The following is a 23,912-nucleotide window of genomic DNA, read 5'->3' as shown; positions in this document are numbered from 1 at the left end:
TGTTTAATGAAATCTTTAAGTTTTATATTTAACCAGCATGACATGCAGTGTTAGTTATCCTCTCGAAATAAGCTCAAAGATACATTGCAAATATATTTTTTATTTAGGAGTAAAATGAAATGATATCTATCTTATTACACCAAGCATACTGATTTCTTCCTCCATTTCTTTAAGTGTGTTTGTTTAACATAAAAATCCTCTCACCGACAAATACATCATTGTTGTAATGATTGCACGTGTTTTAAGCGTTTTACCAGTATGTCCTTTCATTACATTTTTTTCAGTAGGCCTATGCCAAATAACCTTGTACCTTTACCTATGAAAAAGGAATGTTAAATCTGTAATGGTCCAAATACATTTAGAAAATTTACGCGTATTTGCGAAATGTAGACTGTAGGTTATTAACTCATGTGGAGAGTTTGATTTCAAAATTATGTTAGCTACCATAACACACAAAAAAAGTAGAAATGTTTGTTCAAATCAGTAAAAAGCTGGAAAAATATAGTAATCATTAATGGACTGGATCAACTGTGATTTCCGCATTAGTTTAAAAAGGGGAGAGAAAAAAATCCATATGACCTTATTAAGATATTTCACTGTTTTCCTACTTCGGGTCGTGTTTTTCCCTATAAATATCTCTATAAAAATTTACGTTAATGCAAGTACATATAATAATTCCTTTATAATCTGTACTATATTACTGTAAACGTGTAGCCTACTTGTCTTAGGTTTGTGATACAGAGGCTGCCTGAGGTCTGTGGTAATTTAGCTAGTTCAAGGCATTCGTTGACTGAAAAGAAACCTGTAACAATGAGAACCAATATAAACATTAGCACTCTACGGCTAAAACCTCATAATATCCTGAGTTCTAGTGAGACTTCTATTTTTTATTTATTTTTTTTTAATTTTTTTTATTTGTCGTTGTTGTTGTTGTTGTTAAATCTGGATTACATTTTATTGGAATTGAATTACATGACATCATACATTGTTATTTATTTTGTATTAAAATATAAACTCTGAAAGTCATGAACGTATTATGACGTCTTGTTTCAATAATTACAAATTTAAAACAAACCATACTGTTTTCAATAAAACATTTTGTGTAAGCTACAACTTTTAAATGTCATTATGCTACTTTTGTTGTTGGGTTTTTTTGGGGGTTTGTTTTTTTGGGGGGTTTTTTTTGGACTTGATTAATGGGTTGCCACAAACAATTAAAAATTGAGACTAAGAACAGAAAAACATAGCGAACTGTAATTATTCAGACAATAGAAAGATTTTTCAAGGTGCATTATCGTATATGATGCTATCCTTAACCCCCTTAAGATGTTTGCAGAGATCCTTTCCTCCGGTGGACTGTGGACTGTGGACATGCACGCGAGATAGTCCCTCGGTTCGGAATCGTTTTCAATGGCAAGGGCAGCAAATTCTAGTCTAACAGTGGGCAACATGTCATCGAGGTGCATGTAACCTAACTTAATACAAAAAGAAATGGTTCAAAATTATACAAAAAATAAAATGAAAACTATCGTGATTGTGATACGTTCAATGTCAATTATGTAAATGACATGCATGTTTGAAATAACTGAGCTATCTACCTGTGGTCATGCTTTATGCCTATCATTTCCATAATTTAGAAGAATAGTGGACCATCAAAAATATGTATTTATATATTTATTTATTTAATTGTTTGTTTCAAACAAAAGTACACGTGACTGTAAAGAGCATTAAAGTTAATGTGCACCTCCTAATGAAGTCACTTCAGAGTTGAACTTGTGAATATATAAATAGCCTATCTTTCATTTTATTTTTTCAATTGTCGTTCTACGTAAACGCAAAAACTTCTAGTAGTGACAGAGTAATAAATACATTACGTGATTAGCCCATGGCAAAATATAAATCACTGAAAAACATACCAAACATACAAAAACATTCGGAATGCAGATTCACATTTAGTCTGTGTATCAAATCAGCCCCAAAAATCCTCCTTATAAATTAAAATTTTAGTTTAGAAAGGATCACTGCTTCTCTTAAAATCTAAATTTGCTTGTTTGGTTGGTTGGTTTGTAAATAGGACTCTATCAATAATTCTATCGCCTAAAATACTTATACATATAATGTAGAGTTACCCCATGTCCCCAAAACATACCAGAAATGAGACGGGAAACAGACAAAGCAAAGTCACGCATCTCTCGGTTTACCGTGATAGTAAATGTGCATTGGTTGTTATAGATGGGTTAAAAAATAAAAAAAATTTAAAAATTTAAAAAAAAGCACAGTGATGCCACTGTGATGTCAAAGCCCCAATGATTTGGAAATGACTATTAAAATGTCACATTTGGATTATGAATTATGTCTGTTTTCTTTTTTCATAAACAAACTGCACATGGCAATAGTTCTGGGTCGGGATATGACAGTTATTCATATCGACAAAAATCACTCATTTACATGTTCCCAATTTTTTAACACATATCTGTGGTATTGTTGAGGTTTTTATGTTGCTGTGAAACACCGATAAGAAAGTGTGAAATATTTTGTTGCTGTACAAAGAGAATGAAGGTAATTAAAACTTATAAGTTACAAAGAACAAAAAGCCTATTCAGAAATGGAAGACAGCTTTAGCTGGGCACTCTTCCCTCTGAGTTCGTATGAATGTTGATTGTTTATCCAGGTCAATTTCTCCCATTGAAACACGCCACTTTATTTTTACAATAAGACGTTATTGTAGTTTTTAAGACAGACTTTAACCTTTATCCAAACATTTAAGAAAAACGTGGATAGTTCAGTTTTTCAAACTTACAGAATTCCCAAACACAGTGGCTTCGCTCACCCATCATGCTACAACAGTGCTGAGCAAAACTGCATTTTACATTGGTTGTTACACTTGTCTAAACTACAGCCAGTTCCAGTCACTAAATTCTCGTCCATTGCAAACCTGGATGCAGTTATCACAATGCTAACAGGTAAGTGAGTTGAATGCTGTAGGACTTGGTCTCATTGAAATAAGCAGGAGCCACGGGACACAACTAATTTACTCCTTGCAGCATTTCCAGTTGGATTTGAGAAGGCTCTGCTTTGTGTCGTCTTTCATGCTGCTGTCCACACCGTACACAACTGAGAATTTATGGTGCTGGATTAATCTAAGTGCTTAATTGAGAACCAGAAAGATCGTAGCCCCCTTCAAAGAACAGCAATGTTACATTATTAACTCGATGTTAAAAACATGTCCCAGGCTAAATCGAACCTGAAACCGTTTATTCATTTTAATAACTTATTTTTGTTGTTGACAATAAATAAATGGCACTCTGCAAATGCATTTGAGAGTCAACTGATTACTGAATGAGAAGCAGTTCGTTTTACAACGACGACCTGTTTTATTGCCCAATAGAACAGGTTAGGTGCTGAGATGCTGTAATGTAAAAAGCCATTCAGAAGCCTGTAACCCTATGCAGAAGAAAAATACTGATAATTAACAAAAGATGGAAGATCAAACAAAAATAATTTTTGAATAAGTAAAACTTGCTTTAAAAATAAACAAAACAAAATGTCATTTAAAAAAGTAAAAATTAGTTAAAATTTTGTTTACAGAAACCTTACAACTAAACACATTTCCCCGTTTGTTTGTTTTTTTTAAATTTATGACTAAACTTAAATGATTTATTTTCTGAAAGAGAAATTCATTCGGGGGGTAATTAATTCTAAGTAGGCCTATGTTTTCATTTTAATTTACTAGTTTAGTTTAGTTTAGTTTAGTTTAGTTTAGTTTAGTTTAGTTTAGTTTAGTTTAGTTTAGTTTAGTGGGGAAAAAAAAACATTTCAACAGCAGCACTGTAAAAGCAAATCCTGATGTTACTTCATCTAAAATACAAGCTAAAAAAAAAAATCTATAGCCCAATTATTTAAAAAAAAAAACAAAAAACAAAAAAAAAAAAACATTGATAGTATTTTAGCAGATTAAATTGTTAACCTTTGTTTTCCATTACATATCCTTTCCATTCTGGTTCTGTTCACTAACATTTACATAAAACTCGCCGCCATTTTTCTCCACCGAAACACCCAAGTGCAGGAGCTGGACTGAGTCATAGCAGAAGCTGCATTCCAGCATGGTAGACTGTCTCTGTACCACATAGCACATCTTCTGAAAGGATGTCTTGGAATAAAAATGGTAGTGCTACTACTCTGATGTCACCAAGCCAGCCGAGTGAAGAAACGTTTTCAACATCCGCTGAGAAAACAAAACAGTGTAGAGAGAGAAAGAGTCCTGGCCCCCGTGTGGTTGATGGACAACACTTGCAGAAGCCTCTGCACCACGCTCTGTTGGTGACGTTGGATGTTGGAGAAACCTGCGACTTACCACGTCAGCGTCCCAGGGCCAAGGTTGGTGGGCGTGGTGAGAGAGGGGCAGCTATAGCCTTGATCTCTGTTTGTTTGCTTCTCTTCTCGGGGCTTATCTGATAAGACACTTGTGTATGTTTAGTCCGACTAAAGTTATACACATACTTGCCTTTGAAGATGCACAAAAAGCAGACCATGTGAACGACACCAGCGAATTTCGTTAATCGTTTCTCTCCACACATAAAAAAAAAACAAACCCCACATTGAACAAAAACCGCGGACAAAACCTTAAGATTTATCTCCACTTAACCACTAACTCAGTGTTTCAAAGATAACAAATAACAATGCAAACTACACATTAAATCTTTTGGGTAGCACGCAAGTCAGCTGGGTTTGTCTTCTTTGTTTTTTACAGTCAAATCAAAGGGTTAACTGACTCACACGTCTTCAGACCAAACCATCACGTCTATCACAGATTATGACAAGTTGGTTACCATGTAACACTACCACAACGACAAGTTAGCTTTTCTAAACCTAAATTTGTTTTCGGAAAGAATAAAAATCTAAATCTACACTTTATACCGACATGTTTTAAAACACTTCATGCGTGAAAACGTATACATTTTACAAGGACAATAAAGTGTATTTACTGGGCGTGCTAAAGCTGGCAAAGTTACCTGCTGTAGTTTAATGCGAGAGGTCAAAGTTGTCCTCTGTACACATTCCATTTTCTGTTCCCACTCAATCTCATTGGCCCATTCCGCCGCAGCGCACATTTCCGGGCTCCTTGATTCAACTTTATTGCAGCAGGTTAAAGGTGAAGGCCTTGACATTATTGAAGTTCAAAGACTACATTTAATTATAAATTGTACTTGATGCACACGTGCAATCGTCATGCACATATGTTGCCTGCACTGTAACACAAACGAAAACACATACTGACAAAGGCAGACACACACTCTTTTGAGGAATTTTGAGGATACATACATACATGTGTGAGTGTGTGTGTGTGTGTGTGCACATATATATGTATATCGACATCTGAAGTCGATATATATATATATATATATATATATATATATATATATATATATATATATATATATATATATATATATATATATATATGTATTTATTTATATATACACACACGCACACACATACACATCTGGCTTTGAAGTCGTTACGTGTGTAAGAAGGTTGGGGCGGGTTGTGATTTTGACGTTGCAGACAAAACAGAGTTCATGTTGAAACCTCTTGCTTTTTTTTCAACTCTTTGGACATCAAGTCTCACTTGTTTACTATTTACTGCGGAAGTGAACGCCATTTCCTCCGAACAGACGGTGCAATTAAGAGAGGAAAAAAATAGTCATTTAGTGCCCCTGTCTTTATGGCCGTGTCTAGACTACAAGAGTGGCGATTCCATTTAGTGAGCACTAAAAGAAGTTATCACTACATTCTCTGTCCCTACTTTTCTAAGATTTGGGCTCTAACTTCGTCTAACACGTGTGGCAACGTTGAAGCATCGTATTTTTCAGTAGTGTGACCTTAAAATAGACCCAGATCTGGCAAGTGAAATGCAGATATTGGTCCTTAGTTGCACAATCATGATATCAAAGTTAATGTATGCATCATCGTGGTCTAGTCATGAACACAGCCTAAAATTGTGCGGGTTGTTTTGGCCAGTATTTAGTAACACGCATGTATGAGAAATTATTATTTCTGAAAGTATATCACTTACAATAAAAAAATTTTAAAAAAGCAAAAAAAAAAAAAAAAAAAAAAAAAAAAAAGCAACATTGCGTTTGTGGGGATTGAATGCTCAATCAGCAAAACAGTTATGATTAATCAAAGCTCAGAAAACACAAAAGTCGTTTAATGTTGCCTATACGTTTCTGTTTATTTGGGTATTATGTTTAATGATACACAGGCTGACAATCTGTTCATCTGGAATCCATAGCACCAATGGTTTCAGCAAATAATTTAACGAGAATTGGCGTTAAAGCTATTAAAGTTGTATGGGCAGTGTACTGAAAAGTAGCAGCAGGGAAACGGGAAAAGAGATCCAACATACGCCTATTTACAGTCACGAATGCACATTGCATAGGCTTCTCTGAACAGAAGGGAATATTTTCACATATTGGACGTTACATTTCTCATTTCGAAAAATGTAGTCTGATTTTTTCTTGAATTTATCCATACTCTGGTAACAAAAGAATTAGATACTGGTATACTATATACAGAGACAGAGAGAGGGAGAAGAACTAAAATTTGTCCGCATAATAAGAATTCAAACTTTGTTTGTTACATTTGATATTTTAACAAATATGTCTATATGAACAATAAAACACAACGGAGGGCCGTGATAAATAGAGGACATATTCAAGAACATATAAATGATTTTTCTAACCATGTAGGTAATTCTGAGCTGTGATGCAGTTAGAAATTGATCGCTACCCGTGGGGCAATAAGTAAATGACGATGCTATCCTATCCAGGCCTTTTTCTTCCATTGTCCACTTAAACATTGCACGGTTGGTGATATGGGCTCATTTAAAAAATGGTAATGCCCACCGATTAAAATTTAACAATAACAGGGAACCTTGATGTCACTATCCAAGACTGTGACAATCTCTCTGCTCCTGCTCACAAAAGAGGGTTTCCAGAGAAGTACTGGAGGCGATCTCTGCTTAGCTTCTTTTCTTTCATTCTTCTATTTTGAAACCAAATTTTAACCTGGCGGTCGGTGAGGTTTAACATTCGGGAAAGCTGAAGCCTTTTCTCTTTGTTGATGTAAACATTAAAGAAGAATTCCCGCTCCAGCTCTCGGATTTGAAACTTGGAATAAGGACACCTCTTCTTCCGTGTTCGAGGAACGCCTGAAGAAAAAAAAAACAAAAAACAAAAACAAAACAGTTGATTAAAAATAATATCAGCTTTTCCAAAGAGAAATAATGTCACATTTGTGAACAATGACCTTTTTTTTCCAAAAGAGGAAAAATTGAGTTTGGGGTTGATATGGCATGAGTCTTGCAAGATGCTAAGAATTCAGTCTCAGTGGCATTAACAATGACAACATTTCAGTCAACATTCATCAAGCGAAGTAGCTAAGGCTATCAGATTAAACAGCCATAAAGAGTGTTAAATATCCAAAATAGTTTGGAGTAGATAATATCAACTTACAGCATCCAAGTACGTGTTTATCTGTTATAAATATACAACAACAAAAGTATTTCATCGCATTATGTGCGACGCATTCCTCAAAAGCTATACTAACAATTTACACAATCTTTTGGCAGTCGGTTGAAATGCTTTACCCTTGTCTGCTATGGCCTTTTGCAGACCTCAGTGGACCTATAACTTCTTATCAAACAGATGACCGGGGAAATAGATTTTTTATTGTTTTGTGTGAATGTGAGAGTATGTGTGAACGTGTGGGTGTGTATGTGTGTGTGTCAGTGGCAAACTCAAGTCTGTTAGCTTGTATCTGCAGCTTTGATAAGCTAGTAGAGTGTACATGAAGCTAAGTAGCATTACAACCAGCATTTCAGCCATTCAACATTAACAGAAGTCAGGAAATGTGATGTTAATCATTGATAGAAATCTTACATAAGTGACAGAAGTTAATGGGCTTTTTTAAACGCTTCGGTCATTTTCTGCATGCAGGATAATTTCACTAGATAGATAGATAGATAGATAGATAGATAGATAGATAGATAGATAGATAGATAGATAGATAGATAGATAGATAGATAGATAGATAGATGTTAAGAGTAGAATACTCTTAGCAGCATGTCTTTTGCGAGCAACCCCAGTGTTAAAAGAAAATTCACAAGACGCCAAAAGCAATGTTCTGCCCAATTGGTTTTTACTCTCGACAGCCCAACGTAAAAATCCCTTAAAATGCCCAACGCAAGTTCATGATCAAAGTTAACATTTGTCACAATAGCTCTCTCTTAAAAATTTCACAGACTCTCACCATTGAGGCGTCTGTGTATAACATCCCCTTTTTTTCAAAGCGCTTTCCCATCGTAAAAATTCTTCTCGTTGCAAGAAAGAGCTTTGTAGGGTTATAATAAAATCCTTTGAATGCTTATAAAACTTCACATAAAATCTGACCGACAAAACACCGGGCTAGTCCCCTTAACCTTCCCCCATTTTACAGCTTCGATATACCTACTCGAGTGGCTGCTCTTGTTGGCGTTGCCGTCCTTGGTTGTTGCGGAGGAAGAAATGCAAGACCCTGAATTTGTATGTTCCTCCTCATCGTCTGGGTCTTTTTCCTGCTCCGAGCCTCCAGGAACAGAGACGGCGGACTGCTGCTGCTGCTGCTGCTGCTGTTGGGAGTCGCTTTCCAGTTTCCCCCCCTCGCCCTTTTGTAAACAATTGTCTGACTGATTGTCCGTGCTGGTGCAGTATGCGGTCTCAAAAAAGCGATCGAAACCTTGCGGGAGGACGTTGTTTTTCCCAACACCGGAATAAAAACCCGTGGAGGGGTGATTGGAGCCCGGATGGGTGTGATGGTGATGGTGGTGGCTGTACACACTCTCGTTCTTCATAAGCATTTCTGTCATGGTGGATGGTGGAAGACAGTCTCTGTGCACCAGATCCTCTCCCGAGTAGCACGAAGCATAATTGCTTCTGTGGTGCCATTTACTAGCAGGGTCCAAGCCATATGAAACTTCCCGTACCGGCTGTACTTGAGACAGATTTGTGGAATATGGGTAGCTGATTTGTCGGGACGGGGCCTGTGGAAGAAACGAGGAGACGGCAGAAAACTCGGGAACATAGTAGGTGCAGCTGGGGAGGTAGATATTGGACGCGCAGCCCGTCCTGTCCCCAAACTCGGATGTCCGGTCTTTGCGCGTCTGAGAGCAGAAGTTGCCCAGATTCACCGAGTTAAACATCTTTCTCTCTCTCGTACTCGCCACTATAGATAGATGTTTTGGATTCGAGCTGCAGCAGAAGGGAAAAATTTGGGAAGGCGAGATGACGCGCAATCCGTCTAAGTCGCCCCGCAGACACGTGATCGAAAGTAGATATTGTCATATATCAATTTGGAAGAGTTGGATGTGTAGGAGTGGTTGGCTTTAGGTAAGATTGAGGAGGTTCAAACGAATAATTTTCGAACACCACAGGCGCACTTACCTAAACCAGTCAGATTCTTGCTTGCTGGCTTATGACAATTAGAAAGATATGTGCAGTGTGCATTTATGCTTATGGACCGGTGGTAGCCTAGCTAAACTGCCACAGCTTTTAAAAAGGCAAAGCACAATCTGTAGATTGCATTTAGTCTTACGATTTTCATAGTATTATGGAGTTTAGCAGGTAAGATTATTATTATTATTATTATTATTATTATTATTTTTCACAGTCATTATTACAAAATAGGGATATTTTTTTTATCAAACACTGAGATCATTATCTCTGATGATGCACACTGCATAAAAGAAAGTAAGCTACTATAAGTCAGCAGTTGTTGAGAACGCATCCGCAATAAGGTATAGTATTAATGTATGTTAAGAAGCAATCAGTCATTGTCTCACTGTTTACGAAGAGTCTAATATATAACAGATGATGCTTCGTGTTCTCCCTCAATCCACTGACATTCCCCAACTAAGAAATATTTATACTGTGATTTATACTGTGATTGTATGCAGGATATGCTAATTATAACTTCATTATTTGTTAGGATCAATTAAGTCTTTTAGTTGTTGTAACAACAGTGTGCAGAGAGAAACCTAAATTATACAAATCTCTTTCGTTTGTTTGCTTTCTTTCTCTTTTTTAGTTAGGTCTATAAAAAAAGATAAACTCAATATTAATTTAGTTAAAGTTTTGTTCTTGTTTTGTTTTCACAATCAACTAGAAAAGCATACCCCCTCGGACCATAGTGTTGGCTGTCGTCGACTATAATTATTTGCCAAGTTTAGTAAGGCGACGGTTAGGCAATGCAGAATACACAGCGTGCATGGTGGCTGAGCAAGCTAAGTAGACTCACTCTCATTATTCCCTTTGACTTTGGATCTTGACAGAGTCCATGGAGGACAACAGTGCAATTCACGACCCTGTCCCTGGATTTCCAGCAGGAATACAACCAGTAAAGCCTTTCGACCATGTACCTCCTGTAGAGGGGAAATGTGCCCTTGTTACATGAACACAGACTCCAACAATCAAAATAAGCCTGAAGTCCAAACAACATTCCTCATCTTACGTAGAACTGAAGGGAAAAAAAAAGAAATGTGTCAGCCTCATTTTCTGAAAATATTCAAACTGATAGCACAAAACATGTCTTTGTATCGTCTTACTGGCGAAATTGAGTGTATTTTTGTGAGTTTTTCATATGTAAAATTAATTGCAGTGCAATAAGTAGCATTCTAGTTACAGGGTGCTTCAACCTGGCTTTTTGACAAGTATGTAAATAAAATTTCTCTCTAAAATTAAGTAAGCCCCAATAAATGTTTGGAGCCCTAACTTTTTCTTTCTTTCTTTTTTTTTTCCTTGTGGAATGTCAAAATTAATCGGTGGGTGACAGACGGAGGCATATTCCCTCAAAATAATGTAATAAAAGCAATGGTTTGTAGAAGAGATGCGACTGTGTGATTTCCTGTGTCATTGTAAACTTTTAATTGTGCTTTTGAGAGCCATCTTAGAATCTTTATAGACTAACTGACAAGGTCAAATTAATGTGATACCCATTGTTTGTGATTATGGGATACTTACTAAATGCTGAAACAGATTCTCAAATTCTGACCCAAAATTCAAATGACCCATTTTTTTCTGTTACATTCCCTAATGGGCCAGCCGTGTTGTTTGAAATGAACGGAAAACGAAGTTTAAGCTGATTTTCACTAACAACAAGAATATGACTAAAGCAGCATCATAGGAGATTGGGAATGAGAGTCCATGTTACTCGAATTGGTGAAAACGTGGCAATGGCATTAGCTTGTTTACTACCCCTGCAAACAAAAGGTTGTCCCACATGATGCATCCTGCATCCAAGTACAAAGAAAGCAGACAGCTGTCCAGACACAGCACTTGAATTTGACCACTAAAATCCTATCTACGTCCACCATAAAGCTCCGAATGGCAGTAGTAATGCTAATTCCCTTTGTTCTATAAACCATTAATGGTAAGAAAAGAATGGAAGGAATTTAGATTTCAACAATTCGATATTCTACAACTCAAAACTAGAACATTATGTTGATCATGTTTTGTTCTTGTTGTTTAGAAGGCTTAAGGGGTCGTTCTAAATAATTTTCAGTCATTTGTGTTTGGCTTATGCTTTTCACTAAAAAAAAATGATAGAAGTCACCAAAATACTATGAAAACATTTAAATTATGCGTCCTCACGTCTTTGTAAAGGCAGAAATGTATTTTAGGCTAATAACCATAACAGGATAAACTGCGAAACGCAGTTTTAAAACGACCAATATTATGACTTCTTTACACTCCAGAAGGGCACAGCTGCTAATCTAATCTTTCGGTCGACGAGATCAACAACTGCAACTATGGATATATTTGCGTAAAGCATACTGGCCTGTGGGCTCAATGAACATATGTAAAACCATACTGGATCAGTTATGCAGCCGCAAAACAATAAGAATAAGTTGCACATTAAAATGTCACGCCCATCTTTTACAGTGTGAAATAGCTGTAGACTTAGCAATTTTTAATACTAAAATGTACAGATTATATGTAATGCAATGTTTTAAAAATCTAAAAACTCACACAGTAGTCTTGGATTAGTTATAACATTTGTCCTAAACGATGGCATTTAAAAATGAATTCTCTGTCAACACTGTTCTATGCTTTATATTTTAGCGGGAAAACAAATAAAAACAAATAAATAAGCTTCTCTCGTGAAAATAATCCAAAACATCGTTAGGTAGTTCATTTCTGCTTTTTTTTCCAATTAATAAGCATTAACTCGATATGGATAAGTAATATGATGCCATGGATAAACGATACAGTAAAAACATTCAACTTATGGATGCTGGGGAAATGTAACAATTTCAGCATACTAAAAAAATCGTTTAATGATTGGGAAACAACAGCCGACATCTGGCTACTTTCAAATCGCATTATATATCAAAACGTGGCAAAATATATCCAGTCGAAGTCCATAATTTGTCAATATCCATTTTTCGAGGGTTAAAACGCTGATTTTAGGACAGCAGTCGAAGAATAAGATTTACAATATGTCAATAACATGGAAGTACGATTCGGAGCTTAAATTCTGCGAGCAGGCTTTTCTTTAATTGATTCATCCATCCTATTCAATATTTAAATGGTTTATGCAATAACTGACGGTATTATGAGTGCAGGATTCAACAAACAATGACAATGGTCTGTTCATTCCTCTTCTATTCCACGTCTAAATATCACAGAACTAAATTAACGACTCGGTGTGAGGAATTCAAGCAATGTATGGCTACCTAGCACCATAATCACAATAGTAAACCGTGGTATTCAGATGTAAAGGAGTGTATTTTTTCTTTTATTAATGAAGCTCCTTAGCTAAATATTGCAATGTTTTGGCTCTGTGGCGATAAATCCTGCTTCAAATGATCCAACCCTCACCTCACACAAACTCAGACAGACACTCAGTGGGCACAATTCACCAAAGCACTGCTGCAGTTAGTTGAAGTGAGGGCTAAATGTGGGAAGCCTGTGTAATCATATTACTGTCCCCTCATGGCCTAGATAAGTTTAATTGGATGTAAGTCGGCCAGTTAAATTTGGATGTATGAGCTGCAAACAGTTTCAAGAAACACCAAGGACGTTTTTTCTTCCTTCTTTTTCTCCTCCCACTGAGATCCCAGAGAACAAGTCAAGCGTACAGACTTCGTGGGGACAACAATAGCTTACAAGATAAAGACGCGTGGTACTGTTACATTTGAAGCAATCTCTAGAGTGCATTTCACGTTAAACCACAAGGACATAAAGCTTTCACAACAATGTGTTAACTTTTTTATTAGAAGTATTAAATGATTTCACATAACAGGAAATCGCCCCGTGTAGTGACTTCCTGGCTTGAGCTCGTCTTATGTTATTTAGACGTTCTGGAAAAACATGGAAGTCTTTTGAGCACAGGAAGCATAATAGCTGAAGTGTATTTATCTTTGACCGAGTTTTAACTGAAAGTAAGCTTGTGTTTAATATTTAGCCAGGGGAGATTTTTAGTTTCACAGTCAATGCTATCCCACAAAATTTTGAACAAAGAACATTTTGAAGTGAAAACTACTTCAGGCTCAGGCCTGTCACATGTTGATATATTTGAAAATATATTTTAATGCGTAGCCTGCCTTTGACGCACTTTAATTGGAGAGCTCATGCTTAGAAATATCCTAATCATATTGCAAAATCGGGTCACGTGGTTTGCCTATAAAATTATCCAGTGTTGTCAAGGTTTTGGACATTGCAAACCAAACAGACTTCAATTACGCACGAAATTTGCCTCTATTTGCTTTGAAATTTTTTACTTGTAGAAAAAAACATCCTTTTTCTCCACAGTATTTTGCCCCTCATTATGTTTTCACATATTAAAGGCCGATATTTTATCAGGCGATCTGAATTCTTTAATCTAGACTTTTTTTTATCCAATATCTTGTCAGCTTGCATGTTGAGGGACAGTCGTGTGACAAATGGAATCGGTGCGAGGTTTTCAACCTTTGTTTAAAAAAAACAACACAAAGTGTACTCTTATTTGTTGTTTGTAAATTTAGGGTATAAATGCATTATTTTGGTTTGCGATGGCCTTGTGCATTATAGTGGATCAGAGTGTGAGACCAAAATAAAGGCTCCAAGCTTTCCGTCAAAAACTCCGCTTTCGCAGATGCGCGAGCAAATACTAAGTGTTTGTGCAAGCATTTATTTCTCCATAGTGTTTCTTGAAACTAATTATAACTTATACATCCAAATTTAACTGTCAGACTTGCATCCAATTAAACGTATGTAACCAACCTGAAGTATAAAAAATAAATGCCTAAATATAACATGTAAATATAGTTTTATAGCCTATGGATTAGGGCTTAAGAGTTACACTGCATATATTTTAAGACACTACTTTCACATTTTAAAAAGCTGACGCGCATTTTCCATTATGAATGAGTAGATTTGAGTAATCAACATAGGTTTAAACTCTTATGCTGCATACTTGACCTTCATAGTTGCGTTGTGCCCCAAAGGCGTCGGCCTTAAAATTAATGTGCTTATTATGAAAAATAATGAATACCCACAACCTTTAGTCATCAACTTCCATTAAACAAATTTATTCAAAAATGCTATTAAAACCTAAATCAAATCATCCTTAAATGCGATTTCGAAATGGTATTGCTACTGTTTCAATAGTATACGAAATGCAGGAAAACGTCGTGATGCACGAATAAAAGCAACGAAGCTTCTTAATTGCAACCTTCAAATCAATGCAGTAATATATATCCTGGATTTCTAAATAAGAAAAATCGTCTGAAGAGGATAGGCAAGATTAAGAGCTTCACGTCCTATGTTTGGAAATATTGCACGATGCTACCAAAAGAGAACAAAACCGGATAACATTATGTGTTAATGGGGAAAAGTTTAACAAAAACTCATTTAAAATTCTATTAAGAGAATTTCGAAAAGGAGTACATATATATATGAATCGTTCATGATAAGCTTCTCTCTCTCTTTGTCGCATTAACACGTTTCTCTTCTTTGAATCACATCCGTCCCGTATTCTCTCATTCACGTGTACACAAACACACCACTGCCCCCTCATACACTTTAGAAGGAATAACATTGCTTTCTATTTCTCTGGCCAGCTTTGTACCATAAAGGGCAGTGGGGTGGCGGGGGACGTAGACCTCACGCCACACAAGTTCTCTGCGAAGGGCACTGTGAAGCTCACTGACCTTTGAGACTCGGAGACAGGCCGCCATAAAAAGATTTAGCTCGTCTCAAAGTCAAAATTGCCCAAGATGAGAGAAAGGACATTGTAAAAGCTTCAAAAGACAGATACCTTAAGCATTTCCTCAGATATATATGCTGTTGTTTTAAATTTACAGTTTTTTTTAATCCTGTTTACATTTAATTTTATTAAATAGAAATAGGAGTTAACTAATTATAGTTGGTAAGCGGGGATTGTGTTTTTTTTGTACAGAGAGCATGACAGGTAAAGGCATGTGGAAAAAGTGTCTGGTTTGCTGGATCCGACAAATGTCTTTAGAGAAACATGAGAAACAGAGAACGATTATTTAAAAATCAGAAGAACAAGAGCCTGCACAAAATGTTTAGAAATAAAATAAACAAATAAGTCTGATTGGAGGGGAAATGCGTTCAGTCAGTTGTTTCTTATTAAAACCATTATTGCAATTTATTCAGTAAAGATAACCCCAGCCATGTATCCATGGTTCACGTTACCAACCTGCAAACACAAACCAGAGTTTGCATCATGTAATAACAGCAGCAAAACATTATCGAGTTTCCCTTAAGACGTTTTCTATGCTTAAAACAATTTAGACGTGGTGAAGAGCATTCGGACTAACATATTATGCAATTATTTCTGCAAATTACACAATTAAATTGCAAATGTTTTCACTTCTTAGTTCACTGAATGTTAATGCAGGTTAGTTACATGTCATAGAATCTGGTTAATTCATTTTATCTCTCTTTTTGATATTTGTGTCTAGTTTGTTTCACACTATTCACACAATGGTCACAAGTTCAAATAACTTATTACTAATGAATAGAGATGTACTGCCAATTAAACGGAATCTGTCATTTTCTTGCATTCAGGAGATGAGAATTACTGTATAACTGAACTTCACGGTTTGTTTACAATTAATGGAAGCAAAGTGAAACCGTGAACTTCATGGTGCATTTTGCATGTTATTGTAGTCTAACCAATTTAGCAACACAACACACACGTACACATAAAAAAATAAGACACTAGCTTATCTCCTATTGGAATCAACAACCCGTTTGATGACCTGAAAAGACTGGAGCAGTTTCGAAAGATATTGTTTGAATTTTCAATTAAAATATACATATTTAACATTTACCATAATTATTTCTTGAAATAAGTTAGGTTACAATGCAACATATAAATTTATACTTTTGGTTAACCACGTTGTATTATTCTGATTAACGACTGGCTATATGAGCGTTGTAATTGGTGCGTGAAAGGGAACATATAAATGTGTTTCGTGTATAGAAGTATTTAAATTCAGTCGCTAATTTGTCCTTATGTGTATCTTTAAACGCTGTGTACCTGTTCATTGGAATTAAATCAGATTCCACACCCCCCAATACCCACACACACACACACACATATATATATATATATATATATATATATATATATATATATATATATATATATATATATATATATATATATATATATATATATATGGAGTTTAACTACACAAAATAGTGTAGACGGTAGATGACAGTGGTATTCTTTGTGGCTTAAAGAAAGCAGCAAAACCGGACAGGGAAGTTCAAGTCACAAGTATGCGAGGATTCTGCAACAACATAAAGCAAGACAGAACTTAACTGTGACGTGACTTCATTGCTTAAACTATAGATGACATTGCCAATAGCTGATCATATAGATATAGAAATAAGTAATGCCAAGTCGTGTTATTATTACCTGGGCGCGTGTTTTTGTGCGTGTGTGTTGATCATTCAAAGTGCAATTCAGTTGGTCTGTTACAGAAGCTTTCACAAAGAAAAGGCAACATTTGATCTTAACATTAAAAGTACACAACTTCCTTTTTTTTTTTTTTTTTTTTTTTTATCATAGAACCTTATTTAACAGAGATTCACACTTCTGAAAACAAACTCACTGACGCTGGCCGAAAAACACTGGCTGTCATGGCTTGGGGAGATCCTTTTGGATATTATGTTTAATATAAAACTCCGTGTCAATTTGCATGCCATTTAAGAGGTATTGTTTCTCTGATATAGATTCATTGTGTTCATAACCTTGTTATGACATATTTAATCATCACGTGTTTAAATGTCTGATGCAAACCTTAGGATGTACAAGGAAAATGCAGCCCAAAAGCTTTGGCTATATGGAGCACTGGGGTGTAACCCTATTACTACTTTACAGAGCCATTGCGTGTTTAGCTGCGACGTTATGGGCTTGTAGCATACCAGTGACATTGATTAGGTCGAACTTCAAGGGTTAGAAAAATCCAAAAGGGCTTTTCCTTAAAATAAATTGAATTTTCGTGCAGTTGTTGTCATATCCCAGGCTTCAGTAAAACGAAAATAATATGGGATTTAGAATGGGCACCAAGTAGCCATTTTGTATTAAAACTTGCATGAAAACTACCTATAGCCTACCTTTGTCTGTCGCAGTCACAGTAAAACATGACGAACCTGTGTGGGCTTCAATTGCGTGCATTTTCACTGCATGTACAATTATGTGCCAACAAAACACACTCCCAAAGACTTCCAAATGTCCCATTGATGTTCAGATCTTTATTTCATTGTGGCAGACACGTGTCTTTTTAAACGATTGCTACAGGTCATGCTAATAAAATAATCCGGTTAGAACTCAGACCTGATTTTGAAGGAAAAGTCAACCTAATGAGAGACTGAGGTAACACCAACAAAAGTTTCAATATTCTGTTTATTGAAGACCTTACGCATATACATTCATATCATTATTACTTTTACAAGACAACGTAGCAATCCTTACAAGCGCAAAGAAAGGAATGCAACGGGGGAGTGGGCGACATAAAATAACGATAATAGACAACTATTACACTGAAACAGAGTTTCCTTGAATGTTATGAATGGTTAAAAAATCTTAAATTTCTTTTATCCACTTTTGGCTGTACATCGCCAACAATCCCAAATCTTACAATCACAAACTTGCTATATGGAATGCGATATTGTACAAGACGATTGATAACATAAAGCACTATTACATAGCGATAAGGTATCCTCAGATAGGATGCAAATACTAATATATGTTATTTAATTTTACAAAGTTATACACAGGACAAGGAAAGGAAGCGAACAATACTGAACACATTGCAAAACCTAACTCCGTAGAGTAGGTCAAAGAGGCCCTCTATCTCTCCAATCTAACATTAGGGTAATATTATTATTATTATTATTATTATTATTATTATTATTAATAACAACAACAATAATAATAATAATAATAATAATAATAATAATAATAATACATTCGTTGTAGACGTTGGACTCCGGCTACTTTAGGTTATTGGCTTTTGTTTATTTAAAAAAAAAATGTTTATTTAAAAAAAATGTTTATTTAAAAAGTCACCAACAGAAAAAGTGGCCTGCTGAACATGACTTATAGCTATTTCACATCAATTACATGCTGCAAACATATCACTTATAGCTTACTCATAATACACGACAGAAAGATGTTCTGTAACTGCCCAGTTTTGAGGAGAGCATACACACATGGGCGTGTTATGACAATTTTCACATCTCCGATTTCTTTTTCTTTTTTTACTTTCTTTCTTTTTTCTTTTGGATTTTTTGGTCATAATTTTGACCACCAAGTCTAAAAATACTTCTTTCAGCCTAGTAGGCTATCGCCTACTGTAAGTCAAGCCGCTTCCTCGTTTAACTGAGCTGACCTAAAACAGTTGTATCGTTCCACTACAGATCCCTTATGACTTTAATGTACAATAGGACCCCCCACCCCCCACCCCACCCAGTTGCGCAGTCTGTAGGTGGAGTTTTAATAGCAGCTCAAAACCGTTTTCAAACGGCGATCCCACAAAAAGAAAAAAGAAATGCAACCCATGCAGGATTCAGTGGTTGTTTTAAGACAAGCTGAGATGTAATAAATGTTTCTTTTAAAAATTACGAAGTAAAAGCTTGAATGTTATTGTCATAGTACTTTTTTTTCTTTGTGTGTGGGCTTGTAGATATAAATTGCATTGCACGCACACACACCACCCCCCACACACAAACACAGACACACACCCTACCCCCCCAACAGACTTACACCCCATTCTCCACACCCCACCTTTCCTCCTCATGCAGACTCCCAGACTTCAAGATCTTTTGCCCGTGACCGTGAACGTGCACATAAAAGTGCAGATGAGATGCTCCTCTTACCCAAATGATAATGGGTGTGGGCTTAAGCTACCGTGTTCGGTATCTTCTGTATCAGTTCATAACTTCTGAAAAAAATACGCAGATGCCTTGAAGACAGACTTCTGTTTTGTGTTTCAGGCCTATTCTGAGATTTTGCAGTGGTCCCGCATCCGCCTTATTTTCCCTGGCTCAACAGGGAACTAAAAGCATGCAGTCTTTCGATTTCATCCCAATAAAGCATTGCCTACTCAGACCCATTTCATTCGTGGCCAACATTTAGGACATACTAATTTCTTAATTGAACAGAAAAGTATGCATACACAGAAACACATTCTCACAGCTCGTTGTGCGATAATGCCAAACATGGGGGCTCTTTGACACGTAGAGGTCCTTGTTTGGGCTCTTATAGCCCGCATATTTGAAGAAAAATAAGAAAAAATAATGTGATGATAGCCTGCAATAGAAAAATATGGATAAATGAGTGCATGCACTGAAAAAAGCACCGCGGGAAGCATAGAAGGCTTGGATTTTACTGCCTATCGATTCACCTTCTGCTCCATCCCTAAAAGTAGGCCAAAGCTTGCTCCCTCAACATGAGTCTCTTCTTCTTCATCCTGCGATTCTGAAACCAAATCTTGACTTGTTGGTCGCTGAGATTCAGACGATCGGAGAGCTCCCTCCGCCGCTGCCTGGTGATGAATTCATTCAGCATGAATTCACCTTCTAACTCAGCCAGTTGAAGTTTGGAATAAGGTTTGCGCTTCTTTCTGGTCCGAGTGTGCATCGGGTACCACGGGGCACCTGAAGGAGAAGGAACGAGGAGGAGGGAGCATATAGAGCGGATTAGTCACCACAGTTTAAAAAAAATCGCGGTCACCCCCAAGGTTATGGTAAACCTACCGAAATCTGATGTTCGTGGCAAATTGGGATAAATGTCTTGTGGCCACGTTGATTTTACATTTATGAAGCACTAAACCAATCAGAAAAATACATATAGATGCCAAATTACAATAGCCTAACTAAGCATTTCTTTATTAACACAAATGCGGCGATAGACTTTGGTCTGCTAAGAAAATTATTATGATTTCCAAAAGTTCCTGACCTTTACACCTCTGCTTAATATTTGATTCAGTGAACTGACGTCTCTTGAAGTTTTCAATTTATCCACAAAGGAACTAAGCAATTTGGCCACTGGACACACCAGGGCTCAAATCAAATGTTTAAATAAGTATGACAGACCTTTTTTTTTTTTAACCATAGGTGTTTACTTTTTATACAAGACCACCAGTATACCGCGGTTTCTGTCACAAGAAGTTTTATTGTTGCAGTTAAAGCAGCATTAACGTGATAATTAAGCTGTGTCTGCAAATACCCCTACTTATTTGCGAGTTTCAGAGCATATTAAATGACTCGAGTCCACAGCGACAGATATTAATTCTGTTTACGACTCATTAAAAAGAAAACTCTCTACTCGATGCAGTCAACCAAAGCACTCACCTCTTTAAATCACTTCACTAATTTGTGTGTACAGAATACAGCAGCATACCAAAAATCAGCTACTCGTGTCTGAATCACTGCCTTTTGTTCGTGCTTTTAGAAATACAATGACAAAACGTAATGTTTAGTAAAAATAAATATAAAAAAAATAAATAAAAAAAAAAGCTGGAAATAAAATAGTTTAGCGAGGCTCTCTGTAACTGTGTGCAGCCACATGGTGCTTAGAGCATTTTAGGGCAACCCCTAGCGGCGTTTGCGAACCACGCACGTTCCCTGCAGGCTAAACAGACAGTTGTGCATCAGCATAACGAGCTCTTATGATGATTTGATACCACGAATGTACACAATCTGCAGCTTGCTTATAAATAACTTGAGCGTGCTTGTACCATGATTGCGACAGAAAAAATAGCACCCACCTCCGCCTGCGGCTATGTTGCTTGAATGGCTTCCCGGTGACACCAGGGTCTGTGTATCGCTGGATGAAGGTTTGCTGCCCTCGTTAAGCAGAGACGAACTAGAGTCGGATTCCATTGACTGACATGATGGCGGGTCTTGCGTTAACTGTTCGGTCCCATATTCATATTTGGAAAAGGCGGCACTGCTGCCAATTCCATGCATCCCGTGGTCAGATGTTAGGGATGATGTGTCTCTCGCCCTATCCTCTCGTTTGAGGCTGCTGCCACCTGAACAGGTCTCTCTGTTCCCGTTATCGTTGTTGTAATAACATTTGCCCTCTTCTGGTCTGGCAATTTCACACGACCGATTAAAAGAAGGGTTAATAGACACAGGGCTGCTAAAGTACGACTGAGAGTATCCATTGCACGGCTCCGAAGGATTCCACGGGAGGGAGCAAACATTGTCCCTTCTCGGGTAGGAGAGAGACGGTAGCCCCGCCAGTTGTCCCCCTGAGGCTCTAAAATTCGGAAAGTAAAATGTGTCTCCAGTGTGGATGTTTACCAAAGGTCCCACAAACCCTGGATTAAGAAGATTATGCTCGCCCATTTCCGCGGGCCTGACCAACAGCTTCTAGTTTATTGCAATCTGACATTTAACATAGTTAAACCTGGAGCTGCACCTGATTGGCTCTCCTCAAACCACGTGTCCAGGCTAACTTGTGCTACACATGGTACCACCCACTTGGTCTATCTCAGACAAAACAAAACATTAACTTCTGTATTACAGAGGTTTATATGCTTTTTAAAAATACCATAAACATTTTATTAAAAATGTAGAATCTTGTTTTTCTCCTCTTGAGTCTTGCTGAGTCCAAAAGGAACCCAGGCTACTTCTCCTTTTACACTCATGGAACTGTCCACGGCCTCGTTTAACATCTTTATAAGCTGGCAAAAGTTTTTTTTAAATAGTATAGCTTTTGAAAAATTATTTTCTTAAAAGCGAGGGTACATAAGATTCCTTGTTTTCTAGCAAATTATGGTTGATGGTTGACCATGTAAAGCCGTGATGTCCCAATTTACAAGCGTGTTTTAAGAAAAGACTGATGCTCATTGCTGCACTCCACTCATATTTACAGTAACAGGGTCAGCAGGTTGAAGCCACTGGCTCTGTAAAAGAAGACGATATTCTACAAGGTTACTTTAAGAGGGTATATTTCATACAATATTCTCTAGTACACCTCACATGAGCAACTTTAACAGATACCTCCAATAAAAGTTCGCAGCCAAACTCTGGTGGGATAGTTATACCTCTCACAATTCTTTTATATGAATTTTACAAGATATCAGAGGGCACTTAACTGATTCAATCAGCCGACAGCCTCTCTACGTTAAATCTTACTAATTAGTTGATTTGTAGATGCAGCTCTTAAGACACTGAACAAATATGCGATATGCAATGAAAACCATCTTCCGATATTAAAAGCGCTGTCTTTGCTGGCAAAAACGGGCTATTACTACTACTATTACTACTACTACTACTACTACTACTACTACTACTACTACTACTAATAATAATAATAATAATAATAATAATAATAATAATAATAATAATAATAAACTACCAAAAAACCAATAAAGTAAACAGCAAACGTATTATCTCTGGATAAAAATTGTGCACAGGACTCCGGTCTAACCATTTCCAATGTTTTATTTAGTCATGAAGGTGCAACACAACCTGTTCTGACGTATTGTCCTGACTCACGTGGCTTTTGGATTTCTTTGTAAATCAACACACTCATTTTGAATAATTAAAAAAAAAAACAAAAAAAAACATCATCAATATACTGTATATTCTGTAAATGCGTCAGCAGTTTAGTCAAGTTTACTTTTCCATTACAAAGTCACAATAACCCTGCAATGGTGATTCCCCATTTGAATGGAATCAAATGGTGAAAAATCTGAGAGAAACTTAAGTCAGGAAGAAGTTTAACTCATAAATATCAGATTGTATAAGAATGAACAAAATTGAATATTACCATTCATGGACGTACGTCATCGTCTAACCATTCAAGTTCACGATGCAGAGTCACGAAGGCTTGAACTTGATGTTGAACTCATATACTCTAAAACGTATTACAAATTATATTAATTTAAGTAAAATAAGTAAATACAAGCATTTTAGACTGCAAGTATATACAAGCATTTTAGACTGCAACAGAAAACAATTATAGTAAATATTAGTACTTATCAAAATAATGTGTGCAGACAAGTTTTGAAAATGTGCAGAAACCCAATTTTGTCGACTAAAGAAAATCTGTCTCCTTATTGTGTCACTCGGAAGTGATAAAGGTTCAAAAGATAACATAAAAACTGGTGTCATCAATTGATACTAGTAAAACATATAAAGATTGACAAATGCGCCTGGTTCCAGATACTTGCACATGCGTAGTGAATGTGCTACTTGCATGCCACAAAATCTGCCTATGAAGTGTTATGTGAGAACATTAGCATTCATGTAAACACTTGTTTGGGAGCGATTTGCAAGTCAGCCGATATTTGATAGTTGTGTCTGTCACTTGTGACGATGTATCTTATCTAACCCAAA

The 23,912-nt window shown here is 36.6% G+C and overlaps 2 protein-coding genes across 2 annotated transcripts; both read right to left on the bottom strand.

Annotated features, from left to right (window-relative positions):
• Positions 1-6,216: 6,216 nt before the first annotated feature.
• Positions 6,217-9,383, bottom strand: hoxc11a (homeobox C11a; the record flags this gene model as incomplete). The annotated part of the gene is given in 3 exon segments (XM_079239605.1): positions 6,217-7,213; positions 8,515-9,248; positions 9,250-9,383. Coding segments are annotated over 3 exon segments (1,101 nt in total). The 3' UTR covers positions 6,217-6,980.
• A 10,594-nt stretch (positions 9,384-19,977) lies between these two features.
• Positions 19,978-21,960, bottom strand: hoxc12a (homeobox C12a; the record flags this gene model as incomplete). The annotated part of the gene is given in 3 exon segments (XM_079238429.1): positions 19,978-20,216; positions 21,329-21,933; positions 21,935-21,960. Coding segments are annotated over 3 exon segments (870 nt in total).
• Positions 21,961-23,912: the final 1,952 nt, after the last annotated feature.

The sequence above is a fragment of the Telmatherina bonti genome, assembly GCF_933228915.1.
Source record: "Telmatherina bonti genome assembly, chromosome: 4".
Taxonomy (NCBI): domain Eukaryota; kingdom Metazoa; phylum Chordata; class Actinopteri; order Atheriniformes; family Telmatherinidae; genus Telmatherina; species Telmatherina bonti.
The sequence above is the reverse complement of the archived record's forward strand: the minus strand, read 5'-3'. Positions and strand labels throughout refer to the sequence as shown.